Here is a 19,709-nt window from a genome sequence, read left to right as displayed (position 1 = left end):
ACGCATTAATTAAATTAAAAGAGTATAAACTTCTACCGACTAGGGACCCGCAAAACTCGAAAACTCACACAACTCGCCCGACCCGCAACCTAAAATCCCATTTTTTCACTAAATTCGTCCAATTCATGTCTAACCCAATCAGAACTTGACAAGTGTCAAGTCGAGTTCGAGTTTTGAAATTTGAGGCATATGGGTTCGGGTTACTCGAACATATGTATTTTAAAAAAAAAAATTGAAAAATTGACTGAAAACATGAAACCCTAAAACTAAATCCCTCATTTTCTTTTTTTATAACTTAAGTTTCATGATTTCAAAATTAAAATCAACTAATCAAGTCTATAGAGTTTAGATAGAGATTATGCATTTTATTTTTTTAAATTTTGAATAAAATAAAAAAGCTTGTAAAAAAACAATTGATTTGAACCAAAGTAACAAGAAAGTTTATGATTTTTATTTGTAATTTTTTATTTCTTTTTTGTCAAGAAAACATGTCAAAAGTAAAAAAAAAAATGTCAAAAAATTGGTATTTTTGAAAAAGTTTTACCAAGGCCCACAAAAGGCCCAAAACCCATTACCAGTCTAACCCCACTCGAAACCCGATCCACCCGACCCAAAACTCGAAATTACCCAAAATTCGAAAAGATTTGGGTCAGTTCAGTACCCCATTTCCTAACCCAAAACCCGCAAAATCCGAACTTGATGAACCTGAAACCCAAAAATCAGACCTATGTGCACCCCTACAAACAACAATGCAATAATATAATCCCAAAATTTACTCTCACAATACATTGTGATGTGGTTTGGGCTATTTTCGAGAGCAAATGAAATATCTAATATTTAAAAGTGTAGGGACTTAATTGTAAAAATAAATAAAATTAGGAACCAATTATGTTATTTATATTAGAAATGTTATTTATAATTTTTTCTCCTGAACTATGACCAATACATTATTGTGCTCCCTGATTTTTTCGAGCCGTTAAAAATTACCATCGAACTATTCAGAGTGTTGTAAAGTGAGGCTTTTGTTAAATTTTATCATATATGGCTAACCAAATTGCTGACTTGTCATTGTCACGTCAGCGCCATGTGTATAATTTAAAATAAAAATAATTTAAAATTAAAAAGTATAAATTTCTTATAAAAATATTTTAAAAATTAAAAAAAATCTTTTAATTTCTTAAAAGATTAATTAAATCAAATTTTTAAATATTAAAAAAAAACCAAAAATGACCTTTTTTCACAAAATTTAAACTTTATTAATTCTATCATTATTAAAAATTTACAATTTCATTTTGCCAAACAAAATAAAATTAAATGAGTTTCAATTTATTTTTTAATATTTAAAAATTTTATTTAATTAATTTATTAAAAAATATAATTAAAAAGAAAAAGTTTTTTTTTTTTTTTGAATTATTTTTAATTTTAATATTTTATAAAAAATATATATTTTTTAATTTTAAATTATTTTTTATATTAAATTATAAACATGACCATGATGACTAAACAATGAAAAATCAACAATTTATTAAGCATTTTGTATAAAACTTGAGCAAGGCCTTGCCAGGAAAGAAAAAACTTGTCCGGTAGTGGGTGACGAAGGGGCATTTGTTAGAATAAAACAAGCTCTGCTGTACTATTTTTTTTAAAAAAAATTTCTTTCTTGAAATTTATTTAAAAAAAGGGTGAGTAGCCTCTACTCTTAGAAGTCCCATTTTGCAATAATTTAGTAAATTTTAACCGCTCGAAAGAAATATGATGTATTGGTTATAGTTCAGCCAAAATGCTAAATAAATAGCCTATTAGAAATTATAAATTAAAAATATTACTAGAAAGAAAAGAATTCTGTGTGTTACAAAACCCATAAAACCGCGCCATGTACATTCGAAGCTCTATTAACCACCACCACAGAGCTCTCCTTTGTCTCGCCCTTGTCAACGCCGTCAACGCACTTATCATTCCGATAAGCTCTTATTCTTTTCTTTAATGTCGTCGGAATCCACTTCCGCCGCTGCCTCCTCCTCTTCTAGTCTCTACTGCTCGGAGGACGGTGCCGGCCTCGACTCTCCATATGCTGACGAGTGGATCTCCGATCACTCTCCGTACTCTTTGCCGTTTGATGAGACAACCATCACTGAGCTCTTCGATTCGGAGACCCATTACATGCCCGAACCTGAATACCTCAGACGGTGCTGCGACCGTTCGATGGATGTTACGGACCGTCAGGACTTCATCAACTGGATCTTAAGGGTTCACGCGTTCTATCACTTTTGCCCCGTTACGGCGTTCCTCGCCGTCAACTACTTTGACCGTTTTCTCTCCTCCCATTCTATTTTGGTGAATCTAGAATCCAGTTCTGTTTTTCATTATTCTTGTGAAAATCCATATACATATAAATTTTCAGTGAACTTTGTTTAAACGTGTATAACCCATTTGCTTTTACAGCAGCTAAACGGGTGGTCGTTTCAGCTTCTTTCCGTAGCGTGTTTATCAGTGGCGGCGAAAATGGAGGAGCCACGGGTCCCGCTACTCTTGGACCTCCAAACGTGCGATCCCAAATACATATTCGAGGCCAAAACAGTGGAGAGAATGGAGCTTTTGGTCATGACCAATCTCGATTGGAGACTACGCTCTGTCACTCCCTACGATTTTCTCCACCATTTCATCTCAAAGCTTCCTTCTTCCACTTCCTGCCCCGACATCCACTCTGCTTCGTCGGATCTCATTCTCAACACCGCTCGCGGTGAGTACGGATCCACAACCTACTTACCTAAGTTTCATTTCATCACATTTTAATGTTAAAAATACTGTTATTTTTTCATTATTATTTCAGTGTCGGATTTTTTGGGTTTTACGCCGTCGATGTTAGCGGCGGCGGCTGTGCTATGCGCCGCCCGGGAATGCTTGGACAGTCAGTGGGGACCTCACCAAGAACCGCCGTCGTTTGACGAGAGAGTAAATAATGTACGTACAAGCCTTTGTGGCTTAATCATAAATTAGTATCTTTATTGGGTTGATTCTATAAAATAGTAACATTTATTAGCATATAAACATCTTTTTTGGGAAGAATTTCGAACTTTTTTTTCTCTATCTTTTTCTTTTTCCTTTTCACTACTTTTAATTTTTTTTTTCTTTTCAAAAGGAGGAATTTAGAACATTGGTAGATGCTTAAAAGATATTTTAAATTTTACTGAAAAAAAAAAGATGTTGTAAATTTTCTCGGAAATGATAATATTAGTTTTTTTTTCAAAATTTTAATTCCATTATTTGAAATTGGGGACAGGACATGGTTAGAAGCTGTCACCAACTAATGGACGAGTACCTGGTTGACACGTGTCCAAATGGCCGCCACAATGCCCGGAGAGTCGAACCGGGTGCACCTCCCAGTCCAGCAGGCGTGCTAGACGCGGCGGTTTGTGGCAGCTGCGACACGCGGTCCGAGACTCCCGGCTCAAGAAGCCGACCCGAGCCTCCGTCTAAGCGGCTACGATCCTCTGCTCTGGTGTACATGAACATCGGTGGGGATTACAATCTCTAAAATATAATACATAAGAACGTGGAAAAGTTAATTTTCATTTTCATTACTTTTCCTATTTATTCGTCTGAAATAACAATGTCAAAGAAAAAGGGGGAAAAAAACGAGGGTAGTGGGAATTTTTGGAATTCATTACTCTAATATTATTATTTGTTTTTATAATTATTTACACGGTATATTATTCTTGTAGTGAGGGTTATTTTTGTCCAAATGAAAATTATAAATGGTAAAGTGAGCGGTAGTATTGGTGTGTTTGAATAGGGGGCTGTCTAGTTATGTCTCAATTATTCCTAAAGTCTTTCAATTCAATCATCTGTGCATGAAAACCGATGAACCAATGGGGTCACTATGGAGCCAGCAGTTAACTTTTTCTCAGGTGACTTTGACTTGAATACCCTCCAAAAACTATTATCAATTGTTTTTTTTAAGGGCATCAATTGGTTTATTTATGTATTTTATATTTGTCAATAATTTCTTGTACATTTGGGTTGTGGTCCCACTTGTTATGTCCACGTGTCCGACAAGAAGTACAGATTATTGGTTGGTTACTGTGAGTGGATAGTGATAAATGTTATTTCAAGCTTTTTAATGTGCTTCCAGTTTTTATACGTACTGTTCTAATCTTTTAAAAATGTTCCAATTAGAAGACTCAGTGATAATTAATTCGAGTAAATAATGATTGTGAGTTCCAGTCGGTTTGATTAAGATTTTCAACAACATAAAACCACCCTAACAATATTTGGTAAAGAAAAAGGTTTTCGAATAAAGTTTCATGTTAAGATCTGAAGCAAGCATGATGCTGGATCTATTTTCTAAATATAAATATAAACTTTATATATTTTTTTTTGCAGCATAAATTTCGTAAATTTACTCACTGAACACAATCATCACGTTAAAAATATTGTAATTTAATGCGACAGGGTTACTGATTCTCATAATTGTATGCAAATTCTTTCAATCATACAAGTCTCATAGGGGCACCATATACTGAGAGGGGCACCATATGCATAATTATTTTGGTAAAATGAACCAACACAAAACATGTAGTTAAATTGTATATAATATTGGGGGAATTCTTATGCAGGGCTTCACTTTAAGCTCTATTAGTGGGGCTCTCAGTGTTCTTAACCTATGAAAAGTTTTCGGGGCGATTTTTTTTTTTATGATCATGTATATTGTAACTGTTAGAATATTATTTGTTTGGTATATAAAATAAACTAATTGATTTAATATATTAAAGTCAATATTTAATTTATTGACAAAATATTCTAATTAATGGTCAACATTGTTTGTTACCTGATTTTGTTGTTACCCGATTTTTCATATCCCAACTGATTGAGGAAATATCTCAATCTGTGGCAGAGACTCTGATGGTAAGTCTCACTCTATAAATATAGAGTACCGGTCCCCAAACTCGCTGCTCATTCTGACTTTCAGTAACTCCATCTAAAAGAGTTAGTGAGAGCTTAGAAGCCCGTGTACTCGTTCTAACTTTTGTTCCTTTTCTTTTGTAGATCTAAAGCTTGATCGAGGTTATCAATAGCAATGGCTGGAGGTATACAATATTCGATTCTTTTTGTATATGTTCATTTTATATATTAATTCCGCCTACATGTATATATGATTGTTCATATGCCCACTTTCATATTAATCTAACAGTAACTATTTAGAACATCTTGCAAATTTTCAAAAAATTCCGAATATTTACAGTACCAAAACTAAGTTCAAACATGTTGCACGCGTGACTAATTTTTTTTATGCACGTGGAAATCAACATGTTTGAACCTAGTTTTCGGTACTGTAAACTATTTGGAATTTTCTGAAAATTTGCAGGATGCTCTAAATAGCTACAATATACATGGTCATAAAAAAAAATCGTGTCGAAAACTGTTCACAGGTCGAGAAACACTGAGAGCCCCACCGGTAGGACTTAAAGTGAAGCCCCTGTAGAAAGAATTGTCCTATAATAACATACTATAACCAAAGTTCTCAAAAGAAAGGTCCATTATGCATTATTTAGCAACATAAACAACTGTTTGAAGAGAAGTAATGTAACTATAGCATAGCATTTATCACTTTGATATTTCCAAACTATTGGCACCTTCACTAACCATGATGATTAGACTAACAGTGGCAGGTGGTGGCAATGAGAGGAGAAAGAGTACATATATAATTAGACTAATTAAGGAATTAATGAAAATTCATATTTTAATATTACCAAGTGATTTAAAATAAATAACTTAATTAAATGCGGAATATTGATTAAGTTGTTTAGACAGATTTCAGTTTTGTTTACACTACTTATGCAATTATTTAAACAGAAACAGAAAAAACAGGTAAAAATTCAACACACGAGAATTTTTACGTGGTTTAGATAACCTACATCTACGGGGCCATGCCCAGAGAATAAACCAATTAATACAGAAACAGTGTGTACAAAAGCATTGACTTAAACAATGTAAGACTCCCTCTTTAACTATTGCCACAACCTTGTTGTACTCATCTTTACGAATCTGGTTTTGATGAAATGATGATTCTCTTGAACTCCCTTCAAAGAATAGCGAGTGCTCACTTCCTCCCGAAGTGAGATAGATAGAATCCCCTCCTGAAGATTCTTATGAACACGTTCACAATAGACACTACCTGTTTATAATGGACTAGATATATATCCACAAGTACACTCATCACTCTCACAAAGATTAAGGTGAACAAACTTAATATCGACAAATAAAAACACTCTTCAAAATAACATAATGTTTACAAATATTCTAAATGGAAGAGATGAAAATTGCAAAGGCCTTGGCAAGATATTTATAGGCAAGGAAATCGTCAAAGGCCATCATTTTCTGAGATCTTTGAAATCAAATTGCAAATTTCTTTGATGTAGGAAATCAGCCAGCCAGATGAATTTTGTGTCGACAGAAAAGGAAACTGATGAGTCAGCAATGTAATCAGTTTTATCTGGCAGAATGAACATGTTCATTTCTTTTGACCATGTTCATTTTCGACACCTTCTTTATTCCAGAATAAACATAATCCCTGAAAATAATCTCAAGATAATTTAAATACATATTTTTTTACCAAATAATGTTTATTTGTGATAAATAAGGTAAAAAATGTATTCACACTTAAAAGATATTTTCACACTAGAAAATCAGCTGAATCAATTTGATAATTAAATCATGAATCAATAAGGACATGATACTGATTTTCCTCAATAACTTTAAAATATTTTGTCTAAATTAAAGTTAGCCAATAAAGGATTTTACAATCTTCCCCTTTGGCAACTTGATAGACAAAAAATATTTTAAGAGTTTATTTTGAAAGACCCTGTAAAGACAAACCAGGTTAGAGCAAAAAGTAATGTAATTACTCCCCCTGCGAAAGACATCTCAATTGTAACAAATATCACAAACACAGTGAAAGAAAAAACCAACAAAATAAATAAACATAAATAAACCTTCTTACTCCCCCTTGTTGTCTAGCAATAAGCCAAAGGAGTAAAAACAACACAAACAAAAGAAACCAAATGAAAAGACACTAAAAGCGTTCTTTTATAATTTATTTAAACAGAGAAAGAGGTAATCAAAAGAAAGGCATAAACAGATGGCCTCATTTGGAAGGACCCGCAACAAATTGAGACATCATGGTGTGCTGAAGTTGCTCTATGGTCGAGAGACAATTCTTGAGACTGTGAACTTCTTTCTGAACAAATTTCAGAGTGGCCTTGACACCAGCGAGGCCAGTAATGACAGAATCAGCATCACCAGCCTTGAGAGCAATCCCTTTAGTTGTCTTGACAAATGAAGATTCCTTCTTGAGTTTGTAATCTACACTGGCAGTGGGAGGTGTCACGATTTCATATTCCAACCAGAGAGACTTTTGAGAATCAAGTAACTTGTAGATCAAATGAGGAAACACCAAATATTTGCCTTTCTTTCTGGCTTTTCCTAAGGCAGTGATCTGATAAAAAATGAGAGTAGCATGATCAACTTGGAGACCAGTCCCGACTTTGAACAGAAAGAAGGTTGTGTCAAAGGTAATGGTAGAGGTATGAGTGGTGGGAATCCAGTTGTTGATGAAAATTTGTGAAGCACGACACAGTAATGAGTAAGATCGGTCACCTTGAGAACCGAGTGTTGTTCCCAAGCCATATTCTGTCCCACCAACTCAGATAAAACCTTATCTTTGTTAAACTCCACAGCATCATTGATAACAGTAGAAGGTATATTGAGAACCTTGGAAATTTCAGCAGCACTAAACAAATACCAATGGCCCCGAACATAAACTTGATCAAACATAAAAGACTTGCTATCAAACAAATCATTATTAAGATTAGCATAGAATTCCCTAACAACCCGAGGAACAAAACCAACAAACCCAGTTAAAGAACCTAACCACCCTCGATCCTCAATATTCTTAAGGACCCCAAACACTCTATGGGAAAAGAAAGAAATTTTTTTCTCACAATTAACATCACGATGCACATAATGCTTCATATTTTTCTCATTGTCATTGAAACAGAAATTCAAAGAGTGATCTATAAAAGATGAACCTGAAGTGGCTTTAGGAACCACTGGTGATTTTGTGCGAATCTCAGGAATTTTCACAGCTTTCTTGCCCTTTGGAGAAACATAAGGGTCCTCTGATGGGTCAGATTCGGCTTCAGATACAACATCATCATCAATAGAGGCATTGTCTTCAAGGGGATCATCATCAGAGGGTACAAAAGCTTCAAATGGGTCAGTTTCAGAAGAGGAACAGGGTGGAGGAATCCTTCGTTCGAAACTTGGATAGAGGAGTGGAACCCACGGGAGAAGAGGCCTTTGGAGTGGAATCCGAAGGATTAGTACCTTTGGACCGAGGGAATTTTCGAGAAGAGGAAACCTGGAACCACCCTTTGTTTTTCTTCTTGGGTGCAAGAACATCAGGAGATTCGGTGGAGTCAGAATGGGTTTTGGTCGAAGCACCTTCATGATCAGAGACATCATCAGAGAGGATGCTTGGACCTTTTTCGAAGACCCAACAACAAAGGCGAGCGGAGCCGCCGTTGAAGGAGGTCCAAATGGTGCTTTGGGAGCTTCGAGGTCAGGAAAGATTGTAACGCCCTAAACTCCAGGGACCGTTACGGTGTGCAATTTGAACAGTGCTAAACTCGCTAATCGAGTCATTGGCCATAATCGTGTAACTAAGTATGATTAGCGGTTTAGGGATTAAATTTTTTTGTTATGATATAACGTTTCACTAAAACGTTTACTGTATACATTGGGATCCCAAAAATATAATTTAAAGGTTCATTACAAGAAAATATAATTTAAGCGGCAAAACAAGGTTTAATCCTAGTTCCTCTTTCAACCCTCGGCCGTGGCGGTCGAACAGCCGCATATGTACACGTCGTCACCTAAGCTCTCCAACTCAAGGATGGTCCATATATCTTTTTCCTTTACCTGCACCACATAGCACCCGTGAGCCGAAGCCCAGCAAGCAAACTCAATATGCTCATGAACAGTAATAACATGTCATCAAATCATAAAGTGTATGCCTAGCAATAACAGCCTTAATCACGCATGCAAATAAGTTCAGACAATGATGGGTATCCAGGATAAGGAATCCTGCCGTCCTGATAACTCTACAAAATAGAGTTATTTTACCACTTTTTATGTGCTAATTGTTGCTTAATTCTTGAGTTTTTAATTGATTTATTAAGTTTTAAAGTAATTTTGAATTTATTGGGTTTATTTTGATTTTATATATTTTTGTGTGTTTTTATAGTTATTTTGTTGTAAAATGTTGTAGTTAATTATTTAAATTATTGTGTCTAGTTAGAAGTAAAAAAACAAAATGTGTGTTTTATTGAAACTAAATGTTAAATTAAATTAAATTTTAATTAATATTTTTAATGAATTAATATGATTTATTGGATAATTGAAAATATTTAATTTTGATTTAATTTATGTTTATTTTGTTAGGGATTTTGGTGTATTTTTGCTCTTGAAAATCAAGAATAATGAAGGAAAAAAAGGGCATTTCAAGGAAAAGAAAGTAAAAATGTGGCATTTTCTCAAAGGCCCAACAGCAAGACAGCCATTTGCCATCTGCCCAGACCCAAGCTGAAGCCCACGCCTATGCCAGGCCCACGAAAACTGCCAGCAGCCCAGCCTTTGGGCCCAGCTCCTCCTGAAGCCATGCACCTCAACAAGCAGCAGCCTCCCGAAGCAATCACGCCCAGCCAATGCACTGCTACCTCACGCCTACCAGCTGCCCTCTTCAGCTAAAGCACCACGTTGCCTCCAATGCTGCCCCCTGCTCCAAGCAGCCGTGCCCTCCACTTGGGCAGAACCAACAGCCTGGGCCCATCTGCCAAAACAGCCACCAGCCACCAAAATGGATGCCATTTCCCCATTTTGAGCCCAACAATGTACCCTTCTCCCTTTGTCTCAAAATACAACTTTTTACTCAAACTTTTCTAAACATTTTACCCCAAAACATCATTATTACACCTTATAATTTACCCTTATTTTCCATATTATAATTAATTAAATTAATTTAATCAATTTAATTAATTTAAATTGATTATTTAATACCTCATTTTTGGCTATAAATAAGGGATTTGGTGTGCATATTTTAGGGAGGTTACCATACCACAAATTCTACACATTTCAAAACCTCTCTTTTCTCTTCATCTTCTTCTTCTTTTTGGTTATTTTTCTATGTATTTTTAGAGGAACAATTTGGGGGTTCATCCTCCAAATTTTCCTATTTATGTTTGTAATTTTTAGTTTGTATTTGCTATTCTAGTTATGAGTTTCTAATCTTTTTAAGATTATTAAGGTGATGATGAAACAATATGTAACTAGATAGTATTTATTTTGTATGTTGATTTCCCATTTTGTGCAACAAAGTTTATGGATTTTCTTCTTCAAATATCTTCTTTCATCTTAAATATCATGTATTTTGGATTGTTAGCACATATTTACACTTTGTTCTTCATTAATGCAAAAACATAATATTCTGTGTAAGATGTGTCATTAAATTGTACACATCCATGCTTAGAACAAAAATATTATGTTTTTCCTTATAAATAATGTTCATTGATTTATTTGTTATTTTATTAGATTGATTTACACTAAATGCTTTGAAATTATAATTTTAAAAGTGAAGATAAATCCTATATTTTTATAAAAACTTGTGCTTAAATAGAATATCTAATTTGAATAAGTGATGGTTTGATTAATTTCTACTATTACTAAAACTTGGGAATCAATGTACTTTTAAATATTATTGAACTTATATTTTGTAGATTCTATTATCTTAATAATCTTTCTTTTACCATCTTGATTTTTACTTTTAATTTATGTTTATATATTTGTCTTTAATATCTTTATTATTGTCTTTTATGTTATTTTTATTGTTACAAATTTTCATCAATCTTTGGAGCTAGGTTAGAATATATTAATTTTGATTTAAAATAGTTTTCTTTTCGATTTTAGACAACTCCTTTGGGTTCGATCTCGTGCTTACACGAACACTATATTCCATATACGATTCGTGCGCTTGCGAGTTATAAATATTTAAAAGATACCTGTTTTGGGTCCATCACCTCCTAAATGGATGACTATCAAGACAATCCTAATCAGATAATTGATTGATAAGCAAGTCACCAATGCAAACCAATCAAGTGACCATAGAGTCACTACTGTGGGTACCACTCCCTTAGCCATGTGACGAAACAGTCACCTAGGCCTTTGGCCCTGGCCCTGAGTAACTAGTCATAGACTAGACAAGTGCTTATAATTTTCATCGAACTTAGGGTTAGTCCAGCATTAACGCTCCATATGAGTCATTCAATGCAGATGGTCATCGAACTTAGGGTTGGTCCAACATTAATGCTCCATATGAGTCATTCAATGCAGATGGTCATCGAACTTAGGGTTGGTCCAACATTAATGCTCCATATGAGTCATTCAATGCCGATGTCGATTAGATCTAATCTTTTATCGGCTCTGCGTTCATGACGCATATGAAGCCTCTGACTCTTAGGTCAGTAACACACGACCAGTGCCCAGTACCGTTGTTGAACTTGACTAGTAAGTCACAGCTTCACACACGGATCTGACACCATTGCCGATTCTGATTAGTAAGTTAGTGCCACGCACAAGTAAGCAATGCTACTGGGCATATATCATATGTCAAATATCCAAATATAGGGCATTCAACATGCTTACTTAACACTTGCTAGCATAATTAGGATCATGCACAAACACAGAGACTCAAGCTCTGATCAATCTCATATTTAACATTCATGGTATGCCCTAACCACATGTTTCTCGTGCATCACATGCATCACATTTAAACACTCGATATGCCTCAATAATAACCATGCATGTCATATACAGGGTGCAATTTTCTTACCTCTTTTCCAAGCACAGGTTACAAATAAACAAGCCAAAAGCACGATCTTGATTCCAAGCCCCTAGTGATAACCTAGTCACAACCATAATATAAAACCTCATCAAAATGAGTAAATAAATACTTCCAAACCCAACCCAAGCCTCAGGGACGTCAAATCCCACTCAACACGGTAGTAGGATCGATCCCAGGCCCTTAGAGTTAAGTTCCCATGACAAAAACACAATTCTGGCAACTTTTTCCTTTAAGGGTCGCGGCCCTCCATGCACCATGCCGCGGCCCGCCCCCCTGACAAAGCCCTCCTCCTTCTTCAGCAAGCTTGGGCCGCGACGCCCTAGAACAGGGCCGCGGCCCAACCTCGAACCAGCCATTTTTCCTCATTTTCTCCTTTTTAAAACCTTCCAAAAACCTATCCAAACATCTCCAAACTCAAAAATCAAAGTTCCCAAACATCCCCATGATCCAAAACCAACAAAACTCAAGCTTCAATTCAACCAAAAACTCATCAAAACTCAAAGTCCAATTCAAGCTTAAAACTTTAAAAACTTGAACTTAAAACTTGGATTACATTCGATTTAGTTGTTTCCCAACTAAATCCTCATGCTAATAAGCTTCTAATCTTCCCTAGGATCGCTATGCCTTGATCCTCGCTTGAATCTGAGTCCTAGAACTCAAGTTTCCTTCGAAAATGCGATCGGGAGACAAAAATGGGACTTAGAGGGAGAGAGAACGTACTGAACGGTCTTTTTATTTCTTAAAAGGTTACTTCAAGCTTAAGTAGCCTCAAACAAATCTTAACTCCCGGGGTCCCGAAAACGTCCCTGGGGCAAAATAGTCAAAACCTCCAGAATTTCCCCCTGATCTTACTAACTCTCAATTTATCATCAAATATTTATTCCCATTACCCAATAACCCGGTAATGCACTAAATACCCCTTGACTCACTCCGAGTCAAGAATAAATCGCATTGTGACTTTCCCACTAGCTTACCTCCTAGGATCGTTTTGTACTGAGTAACCGTAGCATAACCAAATAATATAAAGCACCACACACATATCACATATATGCCAAATATGCCCGAAATGGCCAAAATATGAAAATCACCCAATTAATTAGAAATGGGTTCACATGCATATTTAATACACCTAAACATGCATATTATCATTTAATCACATAATAAATCAATTATGGCCCTCCTGACCTCCTAATCAAGGTCCTAAACCTTATTAGGAATTTTGGGGCATTACAATTATCCCCTCCTTACAGAAATTTCATCCTCGAAATTTATCTGAGCCGCCCAGAATATAAATTACGCACAACTGATTCTAGTTTCCCAGGTCGCTCCCTCAACCTCACTGCAACTGTAACATACATTAACCCAAGGTATAACTTTGTTACTGAGAACCTTATTCTTTCTGTCTCATATCTGGACTGGCTACTCCTTACAGGATAACTTAGCCTCAAATCCCCAGATTCTCATAACTCAACTCATGAGTTTCTTTTAACCCATGTCCTCAGCATGGAAATACATAATACACTATATACAACTGACAGTGCCAAAGATAAGGTCGATCCAAAGTCAACCTAACCAGTCCTATCCAGGACTCAAACTGTTATACTACTCTAGGGCTCAACTTGCCCTTAACTCCTCACCCTTTTCCATGGTGATACTTTCAGGAAGATACAATCTTCTAGTTGGAACTCCATGTTCCTGCTTTTCAATTTAGTAAAACTTTTCCATTTACTCTGAGAAGTAAGCATCCAAGCTCTAACCTCTAATAATCTCAATGAACCATTGAACCACCTAAGGATCCAGATATAGCATCTCACCCATCTCATTTCAATGAACGGGTGATAAACGTTCTCAAACATACCTCATCTCATAAGGTACCTTTCCAACACTGGACAACTCTCTTTCTCTCTCTGATTTACCATCAGTCTGAGAACAATGAATTGTACTGAATCCCATCTATATACTCATCACCTTCCTTAACCCTTCAAAAACCTGGAAGTAACAATAGAGTCTTCATCTGATAAGATAGACCTTGAATTCTCAAGAAGGCATACTTTCTCTCTCACAGAGAAAGCTAAATACTGATCAGCTGTATTACTTGTCCTTTCTGGTAGAAGTGGCTCACTTTAAATACTGGTCCATAATGACCCAATGCCAACTCATACTGACCCACTATCCTGGGCAGTCCCACCGCAAAACCCATCACGATGTTTCCTTATTTCCACCATGGAATACTCAAAGGCTACAATGGCCTTATTGATTTCTGATACTCTGTCTTGACCTGCTAACAGGTTAAGAACTTTACCACGCATTCCATTATGCTCCCCTTCATCTCAGGCCATCCATATAAAGCTTTCAAACTCTGATACACTATCACGATGCCTGAATGAAGAGAATAAGAGAGTAGCATGAGATTCATCCAGAATCTCCCAATTAATCTCAGTGTCGACCGGTGTTTACCGAGTTTTTCGGAAACGAATACAAACAGAATAATAAAAAGATAAGAACTGTAGAAGTGCTGAAATGTAACTAAACAAACAGTGTTTTTACGTGGTTCAGGCGTTAATAAGCCCTAGTCCACGAGTCGATGTTATTATACTTGGAAAGGGATACAGTAAGATGGCTGGTGTACAAGAACTTCACACACTCACAGTGTTTCTCTCGGGTTCTCTTGAAGAAGATGAAGCTAGAGAGATTTTTGTAGAGTTCTCGCTATGTGATCTGTTGGTTGTCCCCCTTATTGTAAAATGAGGGGGTCTTTATAGCTAGGGTTTTGGATTAGGGTTTTTCTCTACGTCCATGAGTCTTATTTACACCAGCCATAAATAGGGGATACAATTACTGTAGTAGCATGGATACCAGACTCTATGTGGGTATATTTACGTGAAAGTATGGGGAATACACAAAGTCAGTCGTCTTTTCCAAGTTGTCAGCAGAACAGTAGGCGAAAAGGTACCCTTAGGCGTGCTGGGATGTGTGCGGCTTTGACCTGTCGGGCGTGTCAGGCGGGATCCTGTGTCAGGTGGATATCATTCCAAATATGCCTCCTCCATGACTCGACCGCTTGGTTTTGTTCCGTGCGAGGCACGGAACTGTTTCCGCGAAGACCACTTGAAGAGCTTCTCCTGGAAGGGGCTTCCCCGAAGGATACCCCTTCGGGAGTCCGGGAGAGTTGACGAGTTTCCGTGTCGTGTTTGCTTGGAAGAGTAATCCGGACACTAAACGGGAGAGGCGAAGCCTTTCTGTCCATCCGCGAGCTCTGGTCACCTACCGTGAAAGACATTGGTAATTCTGCTTCCCCGAGGATATCAATCTAAACGCTATCCGGAAATCTGGATAACATTTACCCCCCAAGGTCACGGAGCTTTGAGAGATCCGGGAGCTTGTACAGTCCTCCGGGTATTTCGGTTTCTTAGATTAGGCGAGGGGCCACCTTCTGTGTTCCCGGAAGGGTTCCTTTTTCCCGCCTGAGTGTTAGTATGAAAAAGAAAGGGAATTTCTTCTGTTTGAACTCAAGTACTCAAGTGCGGCAAGGACCACGCGTCATGCTGGGGATGGTTCTGCGACCAAGACGTGTGCGTGAGGCGACTGGTTGAGTATGCGTGCGTCAGTCATCTGAGTAATGATTTGACGGTTTTTAATGGTACTCCGGGCCCGAGGTGGTATAATGATGGGAAATAAATACTTTATTCCCATCCGAGGAGTCATAAATAGGATCGTCGCTTCCTCTCCAACCGTTGGATCTGATGCACACGGAATGGGAAGATCGGGACCGTCCATTTGAGGAATTCGAAACGACTTCTTCCCTGCTATAAAAACGAGGGAACGGGCCTTTCTTCCTCTTTACGCTTTCAAATCCTCTATCTTTCGGATTTTCAGATTTCCAAACCTTCGAACTCTCAGGCTTCCAAGCTTCCGTTCCTTCGAACTTGCCACTTCTTTTGGTAAGGGATCTAGAAACTTTTCTTTTGATTTGGCAGTGGGCTTATTCGCCGAAGTTCATGGTTTGAATCGCCGTTCGTCTTTGCAGCTTTTACTTCTCGCGATCGTGCTGTGCAGTGATCCGGTTACTCCTTCAACCTCCAACTACCCGAATACCAGTAAGTATTTCTACTTTGCTCTTTCCTCCTAAACCTTAGGTTGTTGGTAGTTGTTAGAGTTGAGGTTTCTGCCATTATCGCCTATGTGCATGCGTGAATAGGGCTTTGGTAGGCATGTGATTGATGTGAGTCGATAAGTAGTCTTTTTTGCATGCTTTGACGATTTGCGTTTGGAAAGTCATTCCTTGTTTTGCTGTTTTAGGGCATAAGCATGAACGCCTTTAGGGTGTCTTTCTCTGGAAAAAACACTTCTTTTGGTGGGCTTAGGCTCGGAGTCTGAGTCTGGTTCCTTGCTGCCCTTCGGGTGGCATGGTGCCAACCCCTCGGCAAGCTCGGTGGGAGCCTCTCCAAGCAGTTTTCGGGGAGGGTCTCCCCGACGCCTTTGATACCACTAGGGTATGACAAGGGTGCTGACTGCTTAGAGTGTTTTCTTCTTTGTTTCTTTTGTTCAGTGACGAACATCTCAAAGGAACAACTCCTCGCTGTGGTGGAGGCTGATTCTGCCCAGGAGAAGGGTTCCCCTGTCGCTGGCGCAAAGGGGAAAGGAAAGGCAAAAGTGGTCGCGGCTAGCCCACCGACTTCCAATAGTTCAATCTGGGAGAATGGACCAGAAGCCGAACCTTTTCAGGAATTACGGCATGCTGGAGCTGTATTCCTCCGAGGCAGGCCTGAAGAACATCCCAGGTCTGATGTGGCACCGTCTGTCGGTGCTAGGCGAGTCGGCTAGCCAGAGTCACGAGGGTTTTGGTGCCTGGAGCTGGGCACACATAGTGTGTGGGGCGCACTTGCCCCTAAGAAGTTACTTTGCCAATTTCTGTGTGAAGGCGGGGATTGCCCCCTTCCAGTTGATTCCCCCCAGCTACAAGCTCCTAGCGGGGTGGTTCATCTTTTGCAAGTCCCGGAAACTGGAAGCTCCTACCTCGAGGAGGTGCTGTACTTCTACGGGTTGAAGTCTCAGCCTATGAGGGGTCATTCAGACAAGGTGGGGTTTTACAGGCTGGAAAGGCACCCGGACGTGATGTGTCCCACCTGTCATACCGCGAGGGTTCCAGACCTCCGGGAGTACTGGTTCCTGACGACTGGCTTCCCACTGAAGAGGGTGCCAGCCCTATCTTTGGTCTTCAAAATCCCTAGTAAGTGCTCCTTCCTCTCCTTTTCAACTTTGCTTCTTTGCGTTTGATTTGCCTTTCGGGAGAATCTCTAATGCTTGTATTTGAATTTTGCAGAAGTCGTTCCGCGGACACCTCGCTGTGCGGAGATGATAAGGAGGTCCAAGTTCTACGAAGGGCTTTCGGAGGAAGAGTTGAAAGTGGAGGGACTTGTGACCTTCGAATCTTTGAGGGAGTATGGGCTACTCGCCTCTTTCCAAAACATCGAGCCAGTGAGTGGCAGGGGGCAAAGTCAGGTGTCAGCTGACATCCGGGAGCAGATTGCCCTGGAGCTGTCCAAGGTGATCACCCAAGCAGCCCGGGACGAGAATACTTTATCTCCTAGTTGGGCAGAGAGGTTCCCCGACCCCCAGCTGGAGGAAGAGGAGATCGAGGCTCGCCACGCCGCGGCTTACCCTAACGAAGGGGCTCCGGGGGATAGTACCTCCAGGAGAGGTAAGACTAGTTTTCGATTGATCCACACCCCCAGCCTGTCTCAGGTTTCCCAGACCTCTCAGATGGGGTTCGATCCCCGCTTCCTTAGGCTAGATCCGCGTAGGATACCCTTTGACAGATATTGCGATAGGTTAGATGAGCTTCTCGGGTGTCTGAGTGACGGTAGTCTGCCAGAAGGTGTCATCATGGTTGACCCTTCTTCCCTCAGCATGTCATTCCCGGACTTCAAGGAGTACGGGAGCTTCCTGGAGCAGAAAGTGGTGTTTTGTTTTGCTCGGGGAAGGCCATCCACGTTTCTCGTGCATGGTCGTCCCTTTCAAACTTTTCTTTTTCTTGTTTCTTGTTCTCTGCTGGCCGACTTGCTTGTGCTTTTATGTTGTTGATTGTCTTGTCTTCCGCTTATCTTCTTTCTCATTGTTTGTTGGTTTGTTAACCTTGCTTCGTATGTTTCTTGCAGAGTATCCAGAAGCCAAGATGTTGGGGAGAGTTACTTTGCTCATTAAGAAGGCTACCACCAGCCAAGACCCGTCCACGAGGAAAGGACGGAAGACCAAGGCTGGTAGGGGGGGTAAAACTGCCACCCCCAAGAAGACAAGTGGCGAGGCGCAAGCGTCTCCGGGGGTAGAGAAGTCTCCTGCCGACGGGCCTTCTGAGACTATGATGGTCTCGAGTAGCAGCAGCGACGGGGAAGGGCTTGTGTTCCCCGTGAAAACAACTGGGGTGAGCAAGCGTCCCGGAGAAGATGCTGAGGGCGCTAAGAAGAAACGCCTTAGACACTCTTCTTCTGGTCGAAGGCAACAACGACAGCAACCACAACTACAACAACAGCAGCAACAAGAACAACAGAGACAATCACCAACGCCACAGCGGCAGCAACAACAACATCCAAACCAGCAGTAGCAACAAGGGCAATTACTTCCGCTGCCGCAGCGGCAAAAGCAAAAACAACAACAAAGGCATTCACCTCCGCCACCGCAGCAGCAAAAACAACAGATCGGGGCCTTAATACCCCGTCTGCCTCCTCCTCCAGCCCAAAGGGAGTCCACCCTTTCGAGGTCTCCTTCTTCTCAGCAAACAAGCCTTCCTCTGCCTGGCCTGAAGTTCCACTTCCCGCAGAAACCAACCCGTTTCCCCGCTGCCCTCCTGGAGGGTGTAAGATGGGCCGATAATTTTTTGAAGAGACGGTTGGAGGCTGAGAAGGCCATTACCCAGGGAAGGGCAGACAACTTGTCTGCCGTGAAGAGAGCTGAGTTGGCCGAGGGGGTGAGGTCTCTTCACCCGGCTGGAGCGGTTTTGGATGGCCCAGCCTTGGAGAAGAGGCTGGTGCCTAGGCTTGGACGTGCATTGGCGCCGTTCGGAGCGGAGATGATGGAGGACATGGCCCTGAGCTTGTGCGAGCTCAATTCTAAGAAATGGGCCATCAGTAGCAGTAAGGATCCGCTGTTGCTGACACATGCCGTGAAGCAGCAATTGTCCGGGGTAAGCCGTCAGTTGTTGTGTTTTAGGATCATCTGTCTTTTGGTCCGGCTTAACTCATTCTGTTGTCTTTCCTTGCAGGCCTCTATGATCGCGGAACGCTCGTTCCGGGAGGTTGGTGCAGTTCTGGTTCAGCTGGAGGAGAGCCAGCTGGCTCGCCAGGCCTTGGAGGCGGAGAAGCAGAAACTGACCCAACAGGCCTTGGAGGCTTCGGAGAAGATTGATCAGGTCCGGCGCACGGCTGAGGAAGAGGCGGAGAAGAAATATCTTGCCAAGTATCGAGAGTACCGGGCCAACGCAGAGAATGAGTTCAGACAGCGGTCGGATGAGATGAAGGCCGAAAACTCCCAGCTCCGGGAAGAGCTGTCCCAAGCCAGGGTGGAGAAGGATACCTTGGAAGCTCGCTTGCAATCAAAAAATGATCTCCTCCTTAAGCAGCAAGAGGAATATTCCACTCTTCAGAGTAAGCTGCACAAGGAGGAGCAATTTCATAAGAGGAGCAAGGATCTCGTGTCTATGCTGGAGTTGGGGCTCGCCGAGAAGGATAAAGAGATCGGGGCCTTGCAATTCACTGCC

The 19,709-nt window shown here is 39.9% G+C and overlaps 1 protein-coding gene across 2 annotated transcripts; it reads left to right on the top strand.

The window, feature by feature from the left end:
- The first annotated feature begins 1,740 nt into the window (after positions 1-1,740).
- LOC133795726 (cyclin-D1-1-like) lies at positions 1,741-4,121 on the top strand. Of its 2 annotated transcripts, none has more exons than XM_062233187.1 (4): positions 1,741-2,334; positions 2,446-2,740; positions 2,831-2,961; positions 3,281-4,121. In XM_062233187.1, exons 1-4 carry the CDS (start codon positions 1,984-1,986, stop codon positions 3,533-3,535), a joined length of 1,032 nt encoding a protein of 343 aa, XP_062089171.1. In that variant the 5' UTR covers positions 1,741-1,983; the 3' UTR covers positions 3,536-4,121. The 2 variants fall into 2 exon arrangements, with proteins under 2 accessions (XP_062089171.1, XP_062089168.1); XM_062233184.1 differs by having other exon boundaries at positions 1,743-2,334; positions 2,443-2,740.
- Positions 4,122-19,709: the final 15,588 nt, after the last annotated feature.

The sequence above is a fragment of the Humulus lupulus genome, chromosome 1 (assembly GCF_963169125.1).
Source record: "Humulus lupulus chromosome 1, drHumLupu1.1, whole genome shotgun sequence".
In the NCBI taxonomy this organism is placed as follows: Eukaryota; Viridiplantae; Streptophyta; class Magnoliopsida; order Rosales; family Cannabaceae; genus Humulus; species Humulus lupulus.
This window is presented reverse-complemented; position numbering and strand designations above follow the sequence as displayed.